At 44.9% G+C, this 21,842-nt stretch overlaps 1 protein-coding gene across 1 annotated transcript; it reads right to left on the bottom strand.

Annotated features, from left to right (window-relative positions):
* Positions 1-6,973: 6,973 nt before the first annotated feature.
* Positions 6,974-20,924, bottom strand: LOC130482920 (glycerol-3-phosphate acyltransferase 4-like). The gene is made up of 10 exons (XM_056855797.1): positions 20,850-20,924; positions 20,504-20,573; positions 16,052-16,124; positions 14,037-14,130; positions 12,980-13,095; positions 12,570-12,625; positions 11,548-11,633; positions 9,935-10,063; positions 8,793-8,872; positions 6,974-7,154 (listed from the first exon to the last, which is right to left on the bottom strand). Exons 1-10 carry the CDS (start codon positions 20,922-20,924, stop codon positions 6,974-6,976), a joined length of 960 nt encoding a protein of 319 aa, XP_056711775.1.
* Between the last annotated feature and the right edge of the window lie 918 nt (positions 20,925-21,842).

Here is a 21,842-nt window from a genome sequence, read left to right as displayed (position 1 = left end):
CTGAGGATCTTACTTGAGGGGGACAGGCGTTTCAGGATAGTTGTGGGAATATAGCATGGGGTTATCCCCTAGCCTTGAGGAAACTGCCCTGTCCCTTTAATAGAGGCTTAATGTATGGAAATGGGTGACAGATGCTTTCCATTGAGTTAAATAACATCACCTAGTAAATATCCCCTGAAGCCTCTATTAAAGGGACAGGACTTTTTTTTCCCTCCAGGCTGTTGGCACACCTGATATAGTACCATATTAAGCATTGTATGGAATATGGAATTGTTCTGCTTCCAGTTGATTGCGGGAAACAATGACTGAGCAGCATTAAAATGCCATAGGGATCATAGGATTTTTGTCCTTCTTACCTTCTCAAGGTCACAGTGCCATGATATTTAGATTGTAGGAAAATCCCTCCATTAAATCCCACTTGTACAACTGTACACATACACATATGTCAAGGCCAACCTTTGCCGGGGGCGGGGGGGAGAAAAGCCACCTTGCGTTGCAAGTATTTATCCACGATGGATCGGATTTCACCTGTTTGAACAACTGCTGTTTGTCCAAGACAGAGCTCGCCAAAAGTCTCTATCAATGTTCAGGAAGGGAATAGAAAGTAGTGTCAAAGACACCTTGTCCTTGCAAGGATGATTTGATTCCCTTGTCCCCAAACCTGGGATCTTGGAACACATCTCCTTCTGATAGTTTGACCAAAACTGGGTTTGGACTCTTACACATGCAGTATAACTCACCAATAAAAGCAACAGGCTTTATTGAAAAGATTAAAGAATAGGGTCAGGCTTAAGCATAAAACAAGAATAAGCAGGTGCAATAAAATAACAAATCTTACTTCCTAATAAACACATAAGTGAAGGCAGGCGGTTTCCCCACGTTTTCAGGATGATGTTTTATCCCGAGTTTAAAGTCCCAGACTGAAAGCCGGTCCTGTGCATACTTCCGTTTTTCTCCCCACACCCATTCTCGCTTCTCCCTCCCATGTGTCTGTCCCCCTTTATCCAGCCCCTCCCCTCAAAGCCATTTGCAAGTGCACTAGGGAGAGAATAATGCTGGAACACCATGAGGCTGCTTATTTGGTCAGTTTCACAGCAAGTGTGGGTCTGTGCAGTTCTCCGCAAGATGGAATGGAGCCAGGCTGATTTGCTGCCTACCCCTTATACACATCGTATAGGTATGAAAGCCTTTTTGTGTGTGTGTGAGCGCAAGACTACTGATGGAGCAATGAAATGGTCACAAATGACAGTGCGAGTGTTTTTATGTTCTTGTGATCCCTGCATTGATAGCCAGAAAAAAAATTGGTGGGGGGGGGGCTTGTCCGGACCCTTCTCTGCTTTGGCTGTAAAATGGCCACTCGGTTCAGATCAAATGAAAGAATCCCGCTCTGGGGCTGACAGGGACTAGTGATGTATTTTTAAAAAAAATACACCACAGCCAATTACAAAGCACGTTTTCAGGGGGGAGGGACTCACGCGTGGTTCAGAAGCTTCACATTTTTGCTGGGGGCGCAGAATTGATCACAAGGTACTCCTGGAATTTCTTTGGGGCAAAAAGCCCCTGTGCATAGTGTTTTGAGAATTTGATCACAAATACTAAGCAGTAGAGAGCAGCAGATCCAGCAGAAACAGACCATGCATAAAAGGCCATAGGAGAATAGAGGACTTTTTACTAGATAGACCCTTTTGTGCTGTGGCTGATACAAATAGATTCCAGAGTCTTTCAAATGATGCTTTATTCCATTTAGTAATGTTTCTGTCTTATCACAGCAGGTAGCAGACAGTGTTAGAGAACCCCCAAATAATAATGATTTGTTTTTTCAGTTTCTTTCATCAGCTTCTGAAAGGTCTAGTCGCTCACGCACTGAAAGTTTAGATTTACTAGCAAAGCAGACAAGGTTTATTGCACAAACTTTGGGGGGGAAATTCATGAGAAGCTAGATTTTATTACACAAGGTTGTTAGAAGGAAATAAGTTTGAGGCAAGATCCCTAAAGTAATTTCACAAAGGAACTGTGTACTGAGTTGAGTAGAAATATGGTGAGGACTCAATATTTATATAAATCAGCTTCAGAGAAACCTGCTGATCATCTGAATTTGAGGCTCTATGATGTACCTGGCCTACATAGGGATCCTGTAGGGTTGCCAGCTCCAGGTTGGGAAATACCTGGAGATTTTGAGGGTGGATCCTGAGAAGAGCAGGGTTTAGGGAGGGGAGAGACTTCAGTGGAGTTTAATGCCATAGAGTCCACCTTCCAAAGCAGCCATATTCTCCAGGAGAACTGATCTCTGTAGCCTGGAGAGCAGTTCTAATTCTGGGAGATCTCCATCCACCACCTGGAGGTTGGCAACCCTAGGATCCTGCCACGGTAGCTCTTAATTTTCCTTATCAAGGACATTTTATAAACTGGGCAACTAAGTGGCAGGCAAGGAAACATCTAGCACAATTATTACATCTATCTCATATTGGTTTATCTTAAGACTGTGGAGTGGGTATATGGCTCTATTCATCATGAGAGTTTTATTAACTTTCTGTTCCTCCAGGATACCTTCATTACTTTTGTCACAGAGAGGCTATCTCAGAAAATATGGTATAATCCCACTGAGATTTTTCTGAGATCCCATAAGGAAACCTTTAGTCTCCCCTAGGAAGGGCCTTGGTCAAATCTACCAGGCCAATAAGAATCTTCACCGCTCTGTCTCTCAAAGGCCTAATATGGGGGAGGTAAAAAGGAAAAGACTCACAGGCTCAGAGTAATGCTTCTATTCAAGGGAGAAGGGATTTGTAATGATCTGTGCGTGTGTGTGTGTAAAGTGCCGTCAAGTTGCAGCCGACTTATGGCGACCCCTTTTTGGGGTTTTCATGGCAAGAGACTAACAGAGGTGGTTTGCCAGTGCCTTCCTCTGCACAGCAACCCTGGTATTCCTTGGTGGTCTCCCATCCAAATACTAACCAGGGCTGACCCTGCTTAGCTTCTGAGATCTGATGAGATCAGGCTAGCCTGGGCCATCCAGGTCAGGGCTTGTAATGATCTACAGCTCCAGAATCCTCCTCCTATTCAGCCCCAGAATTCCACTAAGGAGATTATGAGGCCCTCAGATGTAAATAATACGAAAGAGTATGCCACCTCTGAGTCAGCCGATAAACACAATCAAGATGCTATTTTTGTAAATAGGTGCTATGATTTAAATACTACTGCAGCTTTAGAACCTATTGAGGCTCATCTTTTTTTCGTCTTTCTGTTCCCTGACTGCAAGTGAGCAAGATCATATGAGAAAGCGATTTCGGCTTCCTCAGCCAAAAGTAACAGAAATTGTGCCAAATTCCTTCCCAATTAGCAAACACCTTTTAAAATAAAACTATAGTCGACAAAATCTACTTTCCCTTCTCAACCGATTACTAACCGATAATGGACAGAGGTCCTTTTACCTGCAGAGCCTGAAGTGATAGTACATAAATCTAATAGTAACAGCTGTAGTTGTATACGAACAAGACGTTTATTATTACAGAGATATCACAAGAGAGCCAGCGTGGCATAGTGGTTAAGAACGGTGGTTTGGAGCGGTGGACTCTGATCTGGAGAACTGGGTTTGATCCCCCACTCCTCCACATGAGCGGCGGAGGCTAATCTGATGAACTGGGTTTGTTTCCCCGCTCCTACACATGAAGCCTGCTGGGTGACCTTGGGCTAGTCAGAGCTCTCTTAGAGCTCTCTCAGCCCCACCTATCTCACATGGCGTCTGTTGTGGGGAGGAGAAGGTGATTGTAGGACAGTTGGATTCTTCCTTAAGTGATAGAGAAAGTAGGCATATAAAAACCAATTCTTCTTCTTCTTCAAGATTGACTCTATGGATCTCAAGTGAAGGTATTATCCTGGAATATAGCCAGTTGGATATCTAAAGCCCAAACACCTGATGTTGAACCTTAAAAAAAATCCATATTATATTACTCCAGGAAACTTAGGTGATTAATGAAATCTGTTTAACAGGATACGTAGCACTTGAGGTTGCCCAAAATCAGGTCTGGCTTGTTTTATTTCTAACACATTACAATGTACCTTACTAGAGCCAAAGGAATTTTATTCATTAGCCTTAACTGTGTATATAAATAATTTAAAATGATTCCTTTATATTAATATCAGTTTATTTACCACCTGTTAAAGATTTTTTAAAAATACCTTTCTGAATAATTGGAGGAAGCAAAGGGGTTTAAGTTGAAAGGTTAGTAACATCCTATCCCAGTGCAAAGTTGTTAGTTGCTGGTGATTTCAACGCTGGAATTGGACCTAATGATGAACAATTATCGAAAGCGGTTGCCAAAGCCCGGTCATAAAAGATGCTAAAGTTCATTGGTAGGGCATTGCCTGCCTTCTCATCAAAGAGTAACTTAGTTAAGGGAGAGGAATGCTGACATTTAAAAAGATGCCATGTCTGTACCTTGGCCTCTCTTGTCTTTATTTTCACACAGTATTTTGGATTTCATCACCTGCAGCTATTTATTTATTTTTGCATTTCTATCCCAGCCTTTTTCCCCACCAAGGAACAAAAGGCAGCTTACATAAGATTCCTGGGAGGTCTCCTAACCAGATATGCTTAAATTCAGCAAGGCTGCTGTATAAGACGTTCTCCAACCTTAAGGGGCTAGCATGTAGCATAAGGAGGCCACAATCCCATTGAACATATCAGGCCTTCATTCCCAGCAAATATGCCTAGGATCTGGCTTTACATAATACCACATCATTCAGAGGATTTTCTAGATGATAACAATAATGAAATGAAAGGGGGCAAAGTCACTTCGCCAACCACAGAACAGGGAATATCATACAGGACATAGGTCAATGCGACCTCACAAGTTTAATTTTTAAAATAAATAACCATTCTTTAAAAAAACATCACAGTTCCAAATAAAATGTTCATAGCTAATTTTCACACTGTCCTTCCATACACGCCTGTGGATGTTCCTTATTTTACACACAGATTAGAGCACCCGACCTGGTATTTTAAAATTAACGTCACAATACCAGACTTGGTCTTTGGGGTTTGATCGAGGCCCTACAGCTCCCTCTTATGGCTGGACTACAAGGTACAGTGCAATGAAATTGTAACATACAGTGCAATTGACCCATTCTAGCTGTATCTGAAGAAGAGAGCTGTGGCTCAAGAAAGCTCCCACCCTGCCAGAAATTTTGTTAGTCTTTAAGGTGCTACTGGACTCCTACTCTTTTCTACTGCTAGTGTCAGACTAACATGGCTACCCATCGTAATCCATCTACAATGCAACTGGTATACATTAAAGTTCCATTACTTCCCCCCCTTCTGTTTTCCACGCAGTGTGCAAAATTGCTAATATTGGTGCCGTGTTATTAAGCATACCACCAAATTCCAGCAATAAATGGATGTTTGAACAAATGTTGGGGGCGTTGTTACAATAAAAGATTTTACTGGCAAATCCTACACTAGATGGTTCTGTAAAAGTGTGGTCTAAGGGCCTGAACCACAAGTGATGCTAGAAGGGTGGGAATATTCAGCTGGAAGGAGGGGAACATAGAACTGGAAGGGACCTCAAGGGTCATCTAGTCCAACCCCCTGCACAATGCAGGAAATTCACAACTACCTCCCCCACACACACACCCAGTGACCCCTGTTCTGTGCCCAGAGGAAGGCAAAAACAAACAAATTCCAGGACCCCTGGCAAATCTGGCCTGGAGGACAATTCCTGACCCCAAAGTAGAGCCAGTGTGCTGGAGTGGTTAGAGCGTCAGACTAGGGTCTGGGAAACCCAGGTTCAAATCCCTACTCTGCCCTGGAAACTCACTGGGTGCCCTTGGGCCAGTCACACACGCTCCACCTAACCTCCTTCGCAGGGCTGTTGTGAGGCTAAAATGGAGAATAACGGTATGATGAGAGCCACTTTGGGTCTCCACTATGGAGAAAGGAAGGGCATAAATGAAGCAAATAAATTACAAATCGGGGCGGCAGTGCTGGCAAAGGGGAAGTCAACTCTTCCCTGATTGGAAATTACAATACACACACACACACACACACACACACACACAAAGATACACACACCCAGCTATTTTAAGCCTTGAGAGGGGAAAAAGATTGATATAACATTTTGCTACATCTCCCTACCAGGCTTAAAACAGTCAGGAGGACTGCCATTTTGACAAAGGAGGAGAAGGAGAAGAAGAAGAAGTTGGTTTTTATATGCCGACTTTCTCTACTACTTAAGGAACAATCAAACCAGCTTACAGTTCTCTCCCCACAACAGACACCCTGTGAGGTAGGTGGGGCAGAGAGAGCTCTAAGAGAGCTGTGACTAGCCCAAGGTCACCCAGCTGGCTTTGTGTGTAGGAGTGGGGACACCAACCCGGTTCACCAGATTAGCCTCCGCAGCTCATGTGGAGGAATGGGGAATCAAACCCAGTTCTCCAGATTAGAGTCCATTGCTCCAAACCACAGCTCTTAACCACTACACCATGTTGGCTCTATATTGGCGGGAAATCTTAAACTTTTCCATCTCCAGCACTGTGGCCCTGATTCATAATAGGACCCACACAGAGACACACTGCTGATTTTTGCATCTCATATCTAAGGATCCAGATTCCTAGCGATACCTTTGGTTCGGCCCTTAGACGGCTGATCTGCTCTCTGTATTGCAATTTTTGAAAGACCGATTTACGGAGGAGGATTGCATGTCATGTCAACCATCAAAAGAAAAAATATATTAGAAAATAAGCAATCCCTTTTCAAATGACATATGAACATTATCCACCTTTTCATAATGCCCTTTGGCCCAAGCCCTTAGATGGCCAACCAAAACAAAAGCCAATTACGATCAGGGGCATCTTGCCAATGGTCATCTCTCCTCCTTCGGCCAATTCCATCACTGCCACTGATGTTCTTGCGGGGAAGAAAGCCAGCCCAGGTGGAAAAGAGCAGCGTTCACATCCAATAACTTTCATCAGAAGCGACTCAGTTTCTTTCGGCAGGCTCAGCCGGGCCCCAAATGCTGGGGTCTTCAGCTACATTTTGACCGGTGAATAGCCCTTCAGAGTATACATTGGATTCTTTCCCCATTATTATCCTGCAGTATTCTTTCTGCTGCTGTTTTTTCAAAGAATCTTTGACTTTTTGTCTTTTTAGTCCTCCGTCCCTAAAATGGAGTAAGAGAGAACGTAGCAGTTTGTGTGGACGACAAAGCCTTTACGACAAAGCCTTTGATGGTTTGCTTTCTTCTCTAATGCTGTGGGTGGGGAATGGGGATCAGGTATAATAAGGCTTGCAAACCCACAGCCTATCATTAGGGTTGCCAACCTCCAGGTACTAGCTGGAGATCTCCTGCTACTACAACTGATCTCCAGCCGATAGAGATCAGTTCCCCTGGAGAAAATGACCGCTTTGGCAATTGGACTCTATGGCATTGAAGTCCCTTCCCTTATATAGTCCAGGCTAGCCTGATCTTACCAGAAGCTAAGCAGGGCCGATCCTGGTAAGTATTTGGATAGGAGACCTCCAACAAATATTCCAACAAATATGCGGAGGCCAGCAATGGCAAACTACCTCTGAACGTCTCTTGCCTTGAAAATCCCACCAGGGGTCACCATAAGCCAGATGTGACTTGACGCAAATATATATAGAGAGAGATAGAGATAGAGATAGAGATAGATATAATTTGCTTAGTCATCTCATCTATCTGTTATCTACACTGTGCTTTAATAAATGTATCATTCGCTTCACATATGCTCTTGAGTCTATGTTTTCTTATTGGTTAAGCATTAGCTACTGGAATCATAAATGACTCAGATTTACAGAAGGTGTGTAACTTTATTGTCCTACAGTATCTGAAAATAAGGCCCCACCCTTAGGCTTACCATTTAAGAGCTTATCACACAAGGGAAGGGGAGTGAAGGAAAACAGTCCAGGGGAGAGACCGGGTTGAGAAAGTCCCATAAAAAGAGGTGATGTTTTAGCAGGCCTTTAAACAGACCCAATGAAAGCACAACAGATTAGTGGCAGGGACCAGCAACAGAAATTGGGTGGAGTCAAGGAAGGAAGGTATACATTTTGTATTTCATAATGGCCCTATGCTTCATCCCACGAACACTTGTCTTTTTTGAAACTCATAGCTGAGCCTGCCGTAAAAGCGCAGAACAAGTTTCAATATGAAACAATTCTGCTGGTGTTCCAAATCAGTGAAAGCTGTAAGCCAATGCTACCTGTGTAGCATATTGGACTCCCACCCTTCTTCCAAAGAGCTGAAGGTTGCCTATATAGAGAGTTGCCAACCTCCAGGTAGTGGCTGGAGAGCTCCTGCTATTACAACTGATCTCCAGCCGATAGAGATCAGTTCACCTGGAGAAAATGGCCACTTTGGCAACTGGCCTCTGTGGCACTGAAATCTCTCTCCTCCCCAAACCCCGCCCTCCTCAGGCTCCACCCAAAAATCTCCAGGTATTTCCCAACCTGGAGGTGGCAACCCTACCTAAATAACAACCGATCTCCAGACAGCAGAGATCACTTCCCCTGGAGAAAATGACTCATTTGGAAGGAGGACTCTATGGCATTAAACCCTGATGAAGTTCTTCTCTTCCTGAAATCCCGCCTCCTCTAGGCTCCACCCCCATCCTGGGGTTTCCTATCCTGGAGCTGGCAACCCTACACAGAGAGATCCCTCCCCTTCCCAAACCCTGCCCTGACCAGGCTCCACCCCCAAATCTCCTGGAATTTTCAAACGTGGAATTGGCAACCCTGGGATGAACCCTACTGGGTTACGATTGGATCGGCCTCTCACCAAGGAAGTGACATCAAGCCTGCTTGAGCAGCAATGGCGGATTTTACTCTGTTGGCAAACTGGACTGCATCTTCGTTTTCCTGCAACAAAGCAAGGTGTTTACCATCTGCATGATTTGCTTGGCTTAAATATTTCAGTGATTGACAAAAGTAGGATTAGCAAATTGATTATCAGATATTTATTCTTTATATTTCAAACCCTCATTATTTGTACATTTTTATTCCACCTTTCCTTCTGAGGAGCTTAGGGCAGTGTACTCCCTTCCTGCATTTTTACCCTCACAACAACCCTGTGAGGTAGGTTAGGCTAAGAGAGAACGTAACTGGCCAAGGACACCAAGCAACCTAGATAGCAGAGTGGAGATTTGAATCTGCATCTTCCAGATCCTAGTTTGACACTCCAACCACTAAACCACAGTGGCTCTCAAGAGACAGCATGTGCATTTTTGGATACGCTAAGGACAAACGTGGCTACCTACCTTTTTGGACCTCCAGGTTCAAATCACAACTTCTGCTATGAAATTCACTTGATGACCTTGGGTCAGTCACTCTCTCACCCTGAACTACTTTACAGGGCTGTTGGGAAGATAACTGGAAGAAGGGAGTTTTAGAGGGCAGGCCATGTTGGTCTGCAGTAGAAAATCTAGATGTGAATCCAGAACCACCTTAGAGACCAACAAAATTGGGGGGGCTATGAGCTTTCGAGAGTCACTTTGCTAGATATAAGTAGGAATAGAAATGCCTGAGTCCTTATATCCCAGATTGAAGGTGGGAGGGGTGTTGCAAAGAAAGGGGTCAGGATGCAGAGGTAAATGCAGAATGTAATCCGCTTGATTAGAGCAGGGAAGATAGGCTTAGGGGCAGCTAAATAGCCTCTGTAGCAAGATAAGCTAGATTCGAGTCCAGAAGCATTTTAGACACCAGCAAAATTTGGGGGGTATGAACTTTTGAGAGTCAAAGCTCCCTTCATCAGATAATGTGACAAAGGGAGCATTGACTCTCAAAAGCTCTTACCCAGAAAAACTTGTTCATCTCTAATGTGCTACTGAACTCAAATCTGGAAAAAAGAAAAATATATGGTACTCATTATCATCTTTAAATGACCAATTAAATGCCAGTCTTCAGTTACTTCCTGAAAATTACCATTTTGTGCATTGGTGGCAAGTACCACACATCACATACGAAGGCCCAGCTGGTTCCAAGTCGAAACCCATATTCTGTCATGGTGTGTTTACTGCTGTTCCAGTATGGATCGGCGAACAAGCGATCGTACTGCAAAAGAGACAAGACAATCTGAATGCTTATAATCTCCTAAATACGCCATGGACTACAAGATATTTTTCATACCACCTTTATCACTCATAAAAACCGTTTCCTGCTTAGTCTTGGTTAGTCCCCAATGGGGGGGGGGGTTTCACAACAGTATAGCAGATGATGGACATGCATCACTCATGCATGAATGATATATTGCATACACATAATGTATAAAATATACATCCCACATGCTGAAGCTGGAGGGTGAGAGATTCAAAACAGATAAAAGGAAGTATTTTTTTACACAACGCATAGTTAAATTGTGGAACTCCCTGCCCCAGGATGTGGTGATGGCTGCCAGTGTGGAGGGCTTTAAGAGGGGAGTGGACATATTCAAGGAGGAGAGGGGTATTCATGGCTGTAAGTTAGAATGGATACTAGTCATGCTGCAAACCTATTCTCTCTAGTATCAGAGGAGCATGCCTATTATTTTGGGTGCGGTGGAACACAGGCAGGACAATACCGCTACAGTCGTCTTGTTTGTGGGCTTCCTAGAGGCACCTGGCTGGCCACTGTGTGAACAGACTGCTGGACTTGATGGGCCTTGGTCTGATCCAGCAGGGCTTTTCTTATGATATTATGTTCTCTCCAGGATCAGAGGAGCATGCCTATTATAGGTGCTGTGGAACACAGGAAGGGTAATGCTGCTGCAGTCGTCTTGTTTGGGGGCTTCCTAGAGGAGCCTGGTTGGCCACTGTGTGAACAGGCTGCTGGACTTGATGGACCTTGGGCTGATCCAGCAGGGCCTTTCTTACGTTCTTATGTTCTTTATCCGTGGTAGAGCATCTGCTTGGCATGCAGGTCTCAGGTTTACCTGCTGGAATCTCCAGTTAAAAGGACCAAGGAGTAGATCATATGAAAGACCTTCTGCCTGAGACCCTGGAGAGCCATAGCCAGTCTGAGTAGACAATACTGACCTTGATGGATGAATAGCCTATAAGGCGGCTTCATATGTGTGTGTGCACGTAGCTCAATATATCTCATTAGAAATCCAGTGTGGTGTTGAGAAGAAGAGTTGGTTTTTAAACCCCGATTTTCTCTACCTTTAAGGAGTCTCAAACTGGCTTACAGTTGTCTTCCCTTCCTCTCTCCAGAACAGACACCTTGTGAAGTAGGTGGGGCTGAGAGAGTTCTGAGAAAACTGTGACTAGCCCAAGGTCATCCACCAGGCTTCAAGTGTAGGAGTCAGGAAAACCAACCCAGTTTACCAGATTAGAGTCCGCAGCTCATGTGGAGGAGTGGGGAATCAAACCCAGTTCTCCAGATTAGAGTCCACCACTCCTAACCACTACACCCCACTGGCCCTCCCTTCAACATGGGGCACCTTTAGTTTTTAAAAAAACTGCATTCTGCATCCACCAAAGCCTCTGTAAGAGAGCTCCTTACAGCAGTCCATGCATGGTCTGTCCAATATTCGAAAATCAGTTGCTACAGCAGATTACCTTTATGGCCACTGGATAGATGGTTGTGTCTATTTCAAAAGTTCCCTTCTTGAACATCATTACCGAGGTGTTGTTGATACAAGTACCTGGTCAAAAATAGCACAAAGGCGAGAAGGCCTCTGTCATGCATGTCATTAAGGTGACCAGCTAATCTTGCCTGCCAGGTGGGAAGGGAGACAGCAAGGAAGACTGGCACTTAGAGATAACAAAGTAAGAGAAACAAGTCCAACCAGCAATGGCCGTTTCCTGCTCGCAAGTCTGCCAAGGGAGAATATGGTATGGTTGGAGCTCTCCTCTCTCCAGGGGACTAGACAAAGTTGGTGCTTCAAGTCTTTCCAATTTTCCTTCCTTACAGGCATGCCAATTAGGGTTCGCCACCTCCAGGTTGGAAAATACCTGCAGATTTTGAGGGTGGAGTCTGAGGAGGGTGGGGTTGGAGTGGGGAGGAACCTCAATACCATAGAGTCCAATTGCCAAAGCAGGCATTTTCTCCAGGGGAAATGATTTCTGTCGCCTGGAGATCAGTAATAGCAGGAGATCTCCAGCCACCACCCGGAGGTTGGCAACCCTGACACCAATGGGAGGCAGCCATCAGGGTTCAAAACAAGCAGAGTGGAGCGGATTTTGATGTGCTCACACTTTCAGAGCAAAATGTGTAGTCCGTTTCTCAGTGCAGATGCTGAGCCACTGGTGGAATAAGCCTCACACTTATCAGATGGTACAACATCATATTCATTCCACATAAGCTGAGACATCCCAGCAGTCTTCAGGGGCAGCCCTACATAAAATGCATTGCAGTAGTCTAGCACTGAGGTTTCAACAGCATGAAAGACAATAGCTAGATCTGAAGAAAGAATGAACTGATTTCTCTGAGCTTCTGCACCAGGTAAGCCTGTGTCAAGCACAACAACTTGATGACTGCCAAGCAGTGAGGTGGGATGTGGGGAACTGAGCTAAATCAAGACATATTGGAATCAGTGGCGATCTATGAATACATGGATTACAGTACTGGCATTTCTTACCTTCTGGAAAAATTAAAATTGGGGCATTGGCCTTATCAACTGTGTGTTCTGTTAATCTGGAAAAAATCCAGAAGAAAGCATTTAAAATGTATTAACATATTCAAGACTAGGGTTGAAGAAGAAGAAGAGTTAGTTTTCATATGCCGACTTTCTCTACCATTTAGGAAGACTCAAACCAGCTTACAATCTCCTTCCCTTCCTCTCCCCATGACAGACACCTTGTGAGGTAGGTGGGGCTGAGAGAGCTCTAAGAGAACTGTGACTGGCCCAAGATCACCCAGCAGGCTTCATGTGGAGGAGTGGGGAAACCAACCCGGTTCACCAGATTAGAGTCCGCCACTCTTAACCACTACACCATGTTGCCTCCCAGGCACTATTAGCTGTACTGGGGAACAATCCCATTCCCATACCTTTTTCTAACAGCAGAACGATGTTTCATTTCAGAGCGGTCAAACAAAATATGCCGAGTGGTCTTAACAAGCATACTCAGAAAAAATCCTATTATTCCTCCGTGAGCCTGACCAACCTGAAAGTCAAGAACAAATTCACAATCGGTACTTTATGCACACCTTTTGTTGCTGTTCTCATGGGGAGGAGGGGGGGAGGTAGCTAAGGAATCCTCTGCCCAGGCCAAGAACTATATGAAGAAATGTATCTTAAAGGACACCTTTGGGATGGGGAGCTATGCTGACGGGATAAATGGGAAGCCTTTGAGCAACAGACTGAGCCCCCCTAGGTCACTAGTTTCCTATCTCTTGACTTGCACGGGAATTACAGTGCTTTCAGCTGGCATCACTAGCCCATCAGATCTCGCTCGATTCAAAACAGGGCCCCAATTAGGGCTGACCAGGAATATTAGAAGGCTAGGGTTGCCATCTTGGGACTGGGAAATTCCTGAAGATTTTGAGGTGGAGCCTGGAGAGGGGTGGGGTTTATGGAGGGGAGGGACCTCGGCAAGGTATAATGCCAAAGAGTCCACCCTCCAAAGCAGCCATTTTCTCCAGGGGGGCTGATCTCTGTCATCTGGAAATCAGCTGTTATTCCCAGAGGACTCCAGACCCCCCTGGAGATTGGCAACCCTATGAGAGGGCCTATCTGGTAAGTTAACAAATATTCATCTTGCTTGGGCTACAGGCCTCATGTGCTTTGGACTGTCACATCTCTGCAACGACTGGAGTTTTTGTTTTCATTTTTCTTCAAAAAGCTCTTCTGCAAACTGATGAATTCTGATTTTGCTACCATTCTTGCTGTGGGCTAGAACCTGTGTTCTGTGCATTTGGGATCTAATTCAGAACAATGACTTGGAGATGACAATGAGTACCATATAAACGAGTTTCACCCTTCATGCCATTTGTCTTCCCCATGTTAGGTGACGTTGGTACTACCCTCGTGATGTATAAAAAGACTTTAAAATCTTCTGTCATTCATGATGCCTTAGTAACTTGCACCTTGGGTGACAGCTCCTACCAAAGAGTAGTGCTCATTAGCCATCAAGGGGACAATATCAAGTGGAGTTGTGTGGTTGGCAACACAAATGCCTCCATTTAAGGGTCTGTTGTCCCTGCAATAGAAAAAAAAAACCACACACACACTGATTAGAGCAGAAATTAATTTGCCCCACGAAATCCTATGCAAAATCTCCCCATGTGAATGCCCTATATTTGACATCCAATATTCAACAGAGTATCGGATGCCATCTGGCATTTAATATGAGATAAGATATTTTGTATGGGGATTATTTTATTTTGGATATGCCGCATTTGATATTTTCCAAGGCAGTATTCTTTCACGTTTTACTTTCAATAGCTTATGACAATGGTTTTCAAACTATCCAGTTTCCAGGAACACTTTCCAAACCAATATGTCTACAGAGGAACTCTTCACTCACAACATCTGTGCATTGCAGAGGATTCTGGGGCATGTTTCAGGGTGCACAGGGTTTGTGTGAGGCACTGACCATGTCTTCTGGGACCAGTTATGCATGGGTACTTTCACTCACATTTGCCCCCGGTCTTTCTCTGTTATTCCTTGGAGTTATGCATGAGTTTTCCGTCCATTAGAGATGACCTTGCAGCCAGCCCTCGCAAATCTCAGGTCTTCCCATCCCTGTAATAACCAGATTCTTCGATCTCCCCTGAGATCAGCCCGGGTGAAATCTCCATACATAAGCCAAAGTGCTTGACAGGGGAGCTGGGGGGGGGGTAACATTTCTCTCACAGAAATCACTACAGCCAATTACAAAGTAGCGTTTCAAGGGGTGGGGACTCAATTGCTTCCTGATTTGAGCTTGGTGACTGCTGGTGCATAGATTCACAACAGAAAAGTGTGGGTCGAGCAATCTTTGAGCCTAGGGTTGCCAGCTCCGGGTTGGGAAATACCTGGAGATTTGGGGGTGGAGCCTGAGGAGGGCAGGGTTTGGAGAGGGGAGGGACTTAAGTGCCATAGAGTCCAATTGCCAAAGCAGCCATTTTCTCCAGGGGAACGGATCTCTGCCGGCTGGAGATCAGTTGTAATAGCGGGAAATCTCCAGCCACCACCTGGAGGTTTGGTAAACAAACGTTAGCGTGCTGTACAGTTAGTTAGCAAACCAAAAACAGCAACAATTGCCAAAAATTAAAGTCACCTTTCAATAGTGTTATTAGAGTTTCATATACACTGTACGTATATACAATGTATATAGTGTATATGAAACTCTAATAACACTATTGAAAGGTGACTTTAATTTTTGGCAATTGTTGCTGTTTTTGGTTTGCTAACCACCTGGAGGTTGGCAACCCTAACTTTGACAGAACCCCTCATTATGTTGCCTACCACAGTGGGAATGGGAATGATACCTCGACATAGGAGTCTTCACCTTGCTTAGCATTTGCCTTTTCCTCTGGAACAACCACTGATCATGCTAATAGTAAGCTCGAATCCTGAAGTGATCCAATTCAATTCAATTTATTATGGTCATTAACCAGCAAATTGAAGTGATCCTCATTTTGGCCAGCGTGAAACCTAGTATAGGAGATGGACCATGGCTCAGTGGTAGTTGGGTTGCCAGCTCTGGGTTGGGAAATACCTGGAGATTTGGGAGGGGTGGAGCTTGAGGAGAGCGGGGTTTAGAAAGGGGAGGCACATCAATGCCATAAAGTCCAGTTGCCAAAGCAGCCATTTTCTCCAGGTGAACTGATCTCTGTCCCCTGGAGATCAGTTGTAATAGCGGGAGATCTCCAGCCACCACCCTGGAGGCTGGCAACCCTAGTGGTAGAACATCTGCTTGACGTGATCCCAGAGATCAGCCTTTAGCACCTCCGGTCAAAAGGATCCAGTAATGGGAAATATGGAAGGCCTCCGCCTGAGACCCCAGAGAGCCAACACCAGTCAGAACAGACAGTGCTGACCTCGACAGACCAATGGTCTGGCTCAGTATAAGGCAGGTCCACATGGGTAATGCAAATTATCCCCCGGTTCAGCCATGGAGGCCCATTAATACTCACTTATTGTGGTAACGAACAATAGCCGACGAAGATGTCAAACCAATGCGGGCAGACAGCCGTATGACCCAGCAGCCTAAGCAGAACCTAATTCTGAGGAATGAAGATGTACAAGATGTTTTTTATTTTCTCATTCTTTTTTTCCCCTTCCCAGAGCCATTAATTATGGGCACAGTTAAAGCCTTCTTAAGGACTAGTATGGGCACACATTTTCCCTCAGGCTATGCGAACTGAGCCAGCGTGAGCTCACACGGGCCACACCTACGCGGTTCAATGCTGACAGCTGTTTATGTTTTAGGTCACTTGCTTAATTTCAGTCTACCTCCTCCTGCCATGTAAGAACTTGCCCCGTTGGGGACTGGAAATCAGAATATCACTACTTCCCGCTCCCGTAGAGGAATGCGAGTTGGTCAGCCTTCAGGAAGACTGTTCTGTTGTTGCGGGGGATCGGGTGAGAAAGAGGAGTGACGCTTGTGGTGTGTACAGGCCTCGTCTTCCCTTGCAGTGCGTATGTATCTGTGTAGAGAGTTAGAAAATGTGAACATCGCTTATCTGGAAGCAATCCACCGACAGTAGGGTTGCCAAGTGCCACGTGGTGGCGGGCAAACCCCTGCCAATCCACCTGGCTGCCCGCCAACCAGCTGAAGGTCGGCGGGCAATGCGTGCACACGCGCCTGCCCATGGCTCCACGTCACTTCCGGCTTACACCCAGAAGTGCCACATCGCAACGGGCCTTTTACCAACTGGGAGTTTGAGTGGTAAAGGCCCCTTGCGATGCAGCACTTCCGGGTGTAAACTGGAAGTGACGCCACCGTGGTGACGCAGCCACCCACGTGTGATCTCACCTCACCTCCACTCCAAAAACCTCCCGCCAGAAGACAGGAGGGACCTGGTGAGCGTAACCTGCAGTGTTCCAAGTTGTATTTTAGTGTTTTCCTTTCTTGGGCAAGTTACAGTTCTCTTAGAGCTCTCTCAGCCCCACCTACTGTACCTCACAGGGTGTCTGTTGTGGGGAGGGGAAGGGAAGGTGATTGTAAGCCGGTTTGAGTCTCCTTTAAGTTGTAGAGAAAGTCGGCATATAAAAACCAACTCTTCTTCTTCAGCTTTCTCCAACACTCCCTTGAGTTAAGCAGAGTTATACCTTCATAAGCCGACTAAAGTCAATGAGCTTAGAAGGGTGTGACGCTGTTTGGGATTGCATTCTGAATCTCCCAACTAACAGTCAGCTGGTTATAGCTGGGATTAACAATGAAATCCCAATCCAACCATGAAGTTTAATGCTTGTTCTTGGACTAGATCCTTTCTCATGCAGCTAGAACAACACCTCTAACGCTGGGGTTTAATTGGTGCCCACTTTGCCTCTCCCATGTCTCACAATTGGCAGGCTGCAGATTTGTACACAGCAGAGTCTAACCAGAACACCCAGCTCAAGCCAGCGGATAAAGAAACGGATTTACCTTTTGTTTGGCAACGATGCTGCTATTAGTGTTCCTGATGTCAGCACAAATAAAACCAGTACAAATAAGGTGACACTGTAAAACATAAAAAGAATTTCAACACATATGTGCTGGGTAAAAACACCGTAATTCTGCTCATCCAAAAATTGATCCTGGATAAACTCATTTTTGTCCATCATTGCTTCTCAGCCCCTGCTCTTTGTCCCCCCACCCGCAGAGACAAGGGGGATGGCAACCAGAGACAGGGCTTTTTCAGTGCTGGCACCTCACCTTTAGAACACCCTCCCTCTTGAGGCTTGCCTGGCACCTACCTTGCTTTCCTTTAGGAGCCAGGCAAAAACATTTCTCTTCAGCCAGGCTTTTAACTAAGAGAGTTTCATCTTTTTTTAGCTGTCTTATGGTCTGTTCCCAGCCTGCAGGACACTTTTATTAATATTATTTGACAGCTCTGTTTGTTTAACGTGCTTTTATGCACTGGCTTGTTTCTATTGACATATTCTTAGTGTCTAATATTATTTTATTGACTCTGTTTGTTTTTGTTGGCATAGAGTAGCATATGTAGTCATACTGGTCTAGGATCTTAGAGACCCAAGTTCGAATCTCCACTCTGCCTTGGAAGATTTCTGAATAACCTTGGGCAAATCACACACCATCGGCCTGACCTACCTCACGGCCAGAGAAGAGTAGAACGCTGTAAGTCAATTTGGGTCTTCATTGAGAAGGAAAGTAAGGTATAAATGAAGTAAATAAATAAAATAAGTTGCTTTTATTGACTTGGCTTTTATTGACTTAGAGCAGCGGTTTCCAAACTGTGCTCCACATCTCCTAGTGCTCCGTGAAGAGATTGGAAAGAAAAATACTACTGTCATTTGGTTTAGTATATAGGTGCCAGGTGAAAATTAGTGCTCTGTGAAGAATTTCCCTCCTGAAAAGTGCTCCAAGACTCAAAAAGTTTGGGAACCGCTGACTTAGGGCAACTGCTCTATAAGGAGCGGTTAAAACGCTTAAAGCTGTTTAGCTTAGAAAGACGGCGGTTAAGGGGAGATATAATAGAGGTCTATAAAATTATGCATGGTATGGAGAGAGACTATGAGACCCTAGGGGGAGACAATGAAAATAGCAGGAGGGGAGGGCTAAAGCTTTCTTCTGCTAGCACCACAGGAGAGAGTTACTTTTAAATACAAGTTAACAAGAGGGGAGATTATAGTTGCCAGGTCTCTCCTTGCCACCAGCAGGAGGTTTTTGGGGCAGAGCCTGAGGAGGGCAGGGTTTGGCGAGGGGAGGGACTTCAAGGCCATAGAGTCCGATTGCCAAAACAGCCATTTTCTCCAGGTGAACAGATCTCTATCGGCTGGAGATCAGTTGTAATAGCAGGAGATAGGGCTGCCAACCTCCAGGTAGTAGCTGGAGATCTCCTACTTTTACAACTGATCTCCAGCCAATAAAGATCAGTTCCCCTGGAGAAAATGGCCACTTTGGCAATTGGACTCTATGGCCTTGAAGTCCCTCCCCAAACCTCGCCCTTCTCAGGTTCTGCCCCAAAAACCTCCCACTGGTGGCGAAGAGGGAAATGGCAACCCTAACCCTAGGGGAGATGCGATCTTACATCTCAGCCTCATCCAGTTATGCCTTCCACTTGCCAATTCCTAGGTGGAGATTTCTTGTTATAAACTGTTAAAAAAGTAAAACATGCAGTCCCGCTCAATAGGGCTTAACTCACCGAAAAGGCAAAAGGATCAAATAGCGAAACACAAACCCAAAGAACCATACTAAGGTCAGCTTCCAATTGAGGTATTGGTAGTTTATGCTAGTTCTGGTTAGAAGGTTCCAAGAGACAGGCTCTTCTGAAGTAAATCTTTGGGTGACTTGATCTTCAACAATGGCTTCAAATCCCTTCTTGGAGAAATAAAAGATATCAGAAAACTCAAAGCCTTCTTGCCTCTGGCTTGCAATTGCCTCCTTCATAGTGATTTCACCTTTCTGTATGATACCTTCAAAATAAAAATGGAACTGTATGAGTTCAGGGACACCAATTTAAAATGAAGCATTCTTTTTCCCACACAGAGAAGAATTTTCCTTATAGGGTTTTTTTTTCTTTCTTTCTATATGCCCCTTCTGTTATGTTAGATACTCTCCTAGGGTTGCCAACAGCCTGGAGAAAAATATGTCTTGTCTCTTTAATAGAGGATTAATGTGTGGAAATGGGCAGCTGAAGCTTTTCATAGGAAGGAGGCAAATAACATCACCTAGTAAACAACATCCCATTAAATGGGCAGGCCATAATTTATGGCTTACCTTAAGCCATAAGTAAAACCTGATCTGGAACTACTCCAGATTCTGGTACCCAGGAATTATAATAAAACATGAAATTGACTTCTGAATATTACATCCTTTCCTCCCACAAACAAAATATTTCGTAAGCTACTCTACTGGAGCTGAATATTACATCCTTTCCTCCCACAAACAAAATCTTTCGTAAGCTACTCTACTGGAGCTAGGAAGTATACCAAACCATCAGTTATTATACATGTAACTGTTCAGAAATCCAAATATTACCCTTACATAGGGTTGCCAACTCTGGGTTGGGAAATACCTGGAGATTTTGGGGACAGAGCCTGAGGAGGGCAGGACTTCAATGCCATAGAGTCCAATTGCCAAAGCGGCCATTTTCTCCAGGTGAACTGATCTCCATCGGCTGGATATCAGTTGTAACAGCGAGAGATCTCCAGCCACCACCTGGTGGATTCTGTGCCATTATACCTCACTGGGGTCCCTTCCCAAATCCCACCCTCCCCAGGTTCCACTTCTAAATCTCCAGGAATTTCCAAACCCAGAGTTGACAATCCTACAAGGGCCAGGCTGCTATGCCTTTGACAAGTGCAAAAGGCAAATCTGAATTCTCAGACATGTGGGACATTTCATTTCAGCTCGAGGACACCACATTTTTGGCCACAGTAGCCAAAGAACCTCAGAAATATTACCAACCCTAAACTCTTACCAGTTGGAGAGTAGTGTTTGGCTGATGTCTTCTCCTTTTTTAGTTCCTCCTGAACCAGTTCTGTTGTCCACTGAAACAAAGGGAACAAATTAATGGAACCTAAATTTTTCTACAATCTTCTCACGTCCTTCTAGCAGACCTTAACACAAACTGTGATGTTCTTTGTGCTACAGATTATGTTTTTAAAGAATCTGTAGCCTGCCTTTCTAGAAAGGATGAAGGTAGCTAACAACATTTCGAAGCACACAAATAGCAATCTATTGAACAAAAAAATTCCTAAAAACACTTTAAAAAAATCTCAAGCCAGCTCTTGCCAGAGCCTTTTAAAGCAGTGGCTCCTGCTCACCTCACATAGGACAAGGGCCTCCCCATGCTTGGCTCTGGTTGAGGGGATGGGGGTGACAGTGATTCTGGGGCTCATCCTGGCTATTTTGCCCAGGGCCCCATTATCACTAAGACCATCCCTGTGTTAATCAAGGCTCACCAGGAACATGTCTGGAAGCATTTCTTCACACAGCACAGAGTTAAATTGGGGAACTCCCTGCCCCAGGATGTGGAGATGGCTGCCAACCTGGAAGGCTTTAAGAGGGGAGTGGACATGTTCATGGAGGAGAGGGCTATCCATGGCTACTAGTCAAAATGGATACTAGTCAGGATGCATATCTATTCTCTCCAGGATCAGAGGAGCATGCCTCTTATATTAGGTGCTGTGGAATACAGGCAGGATAATGCTGCTGCAGTCGTCTTGTTTGTGAACTTCCTAGAAGCACCTGGTTGGCCACTGTGTGAACAGACTGCTGGGGTTGATGGACCTTGGTCTGATCCAGCATAGCTTTTATGTTGTCTCCAGGATCAGAGGATCATGCCTATTATATTAGGTGCTGTGGAATACAGGCAGGATCATGCGGCTGCAGTCGTCTTGTTTGTGGGCTTCCTAGAGGCAGCTGGTTGTCCACTGTGTGAACAGACTGCTGGACTTGATGGGCCTTGGTCTGATCCAGCATGGCCTTCCTTATGTTCTTATGTCTGCACACACTGGCACATTTTGGTGGTGGAAAGTCTCGTCAAGTCACAGCCAACTTATGGCAAACCCATAGAGTTTTCAAGGCAAGAGACATTCAGAGGTGGTTTGCCATTGCCTGCCTCTGAGTAGCAACCCTGGACTTCCTTGGTGGTCTCCCATCCAAGTCCTAACCAGGGCCGACACTGCTTAGATGCAGAGAGCTGATGAGTTCAGACTAGCCTGGGCCATCCTCGGCTATTAGCCTGGGCTGCTTTCAGATCATGATTTTTTCCTCTAGTTTGCCTTAGAACTTCCTTACATTCCTCACTTAAATCC

This window comes from Euleptes europaea, chromosome 9, assembly GCF_029931775.1.
Source record: "Euleptes europaea isolate rEulEur1 chromosome 9, rEulEur1.hap1, whole genome shotgun sequence".
NCBI classification, from domain to species: domain Eukaryota; kingdom Metazoa; phylum Chordata; class Lepidosauria; order Squamata; family Sphaerodactylidae; genus Euleptes; species Euleptes europaea.
Note: the sequence above shows the minus strand (reverse complement) of the source record. Positions and strands in the feature narration are given on the sequence as shown.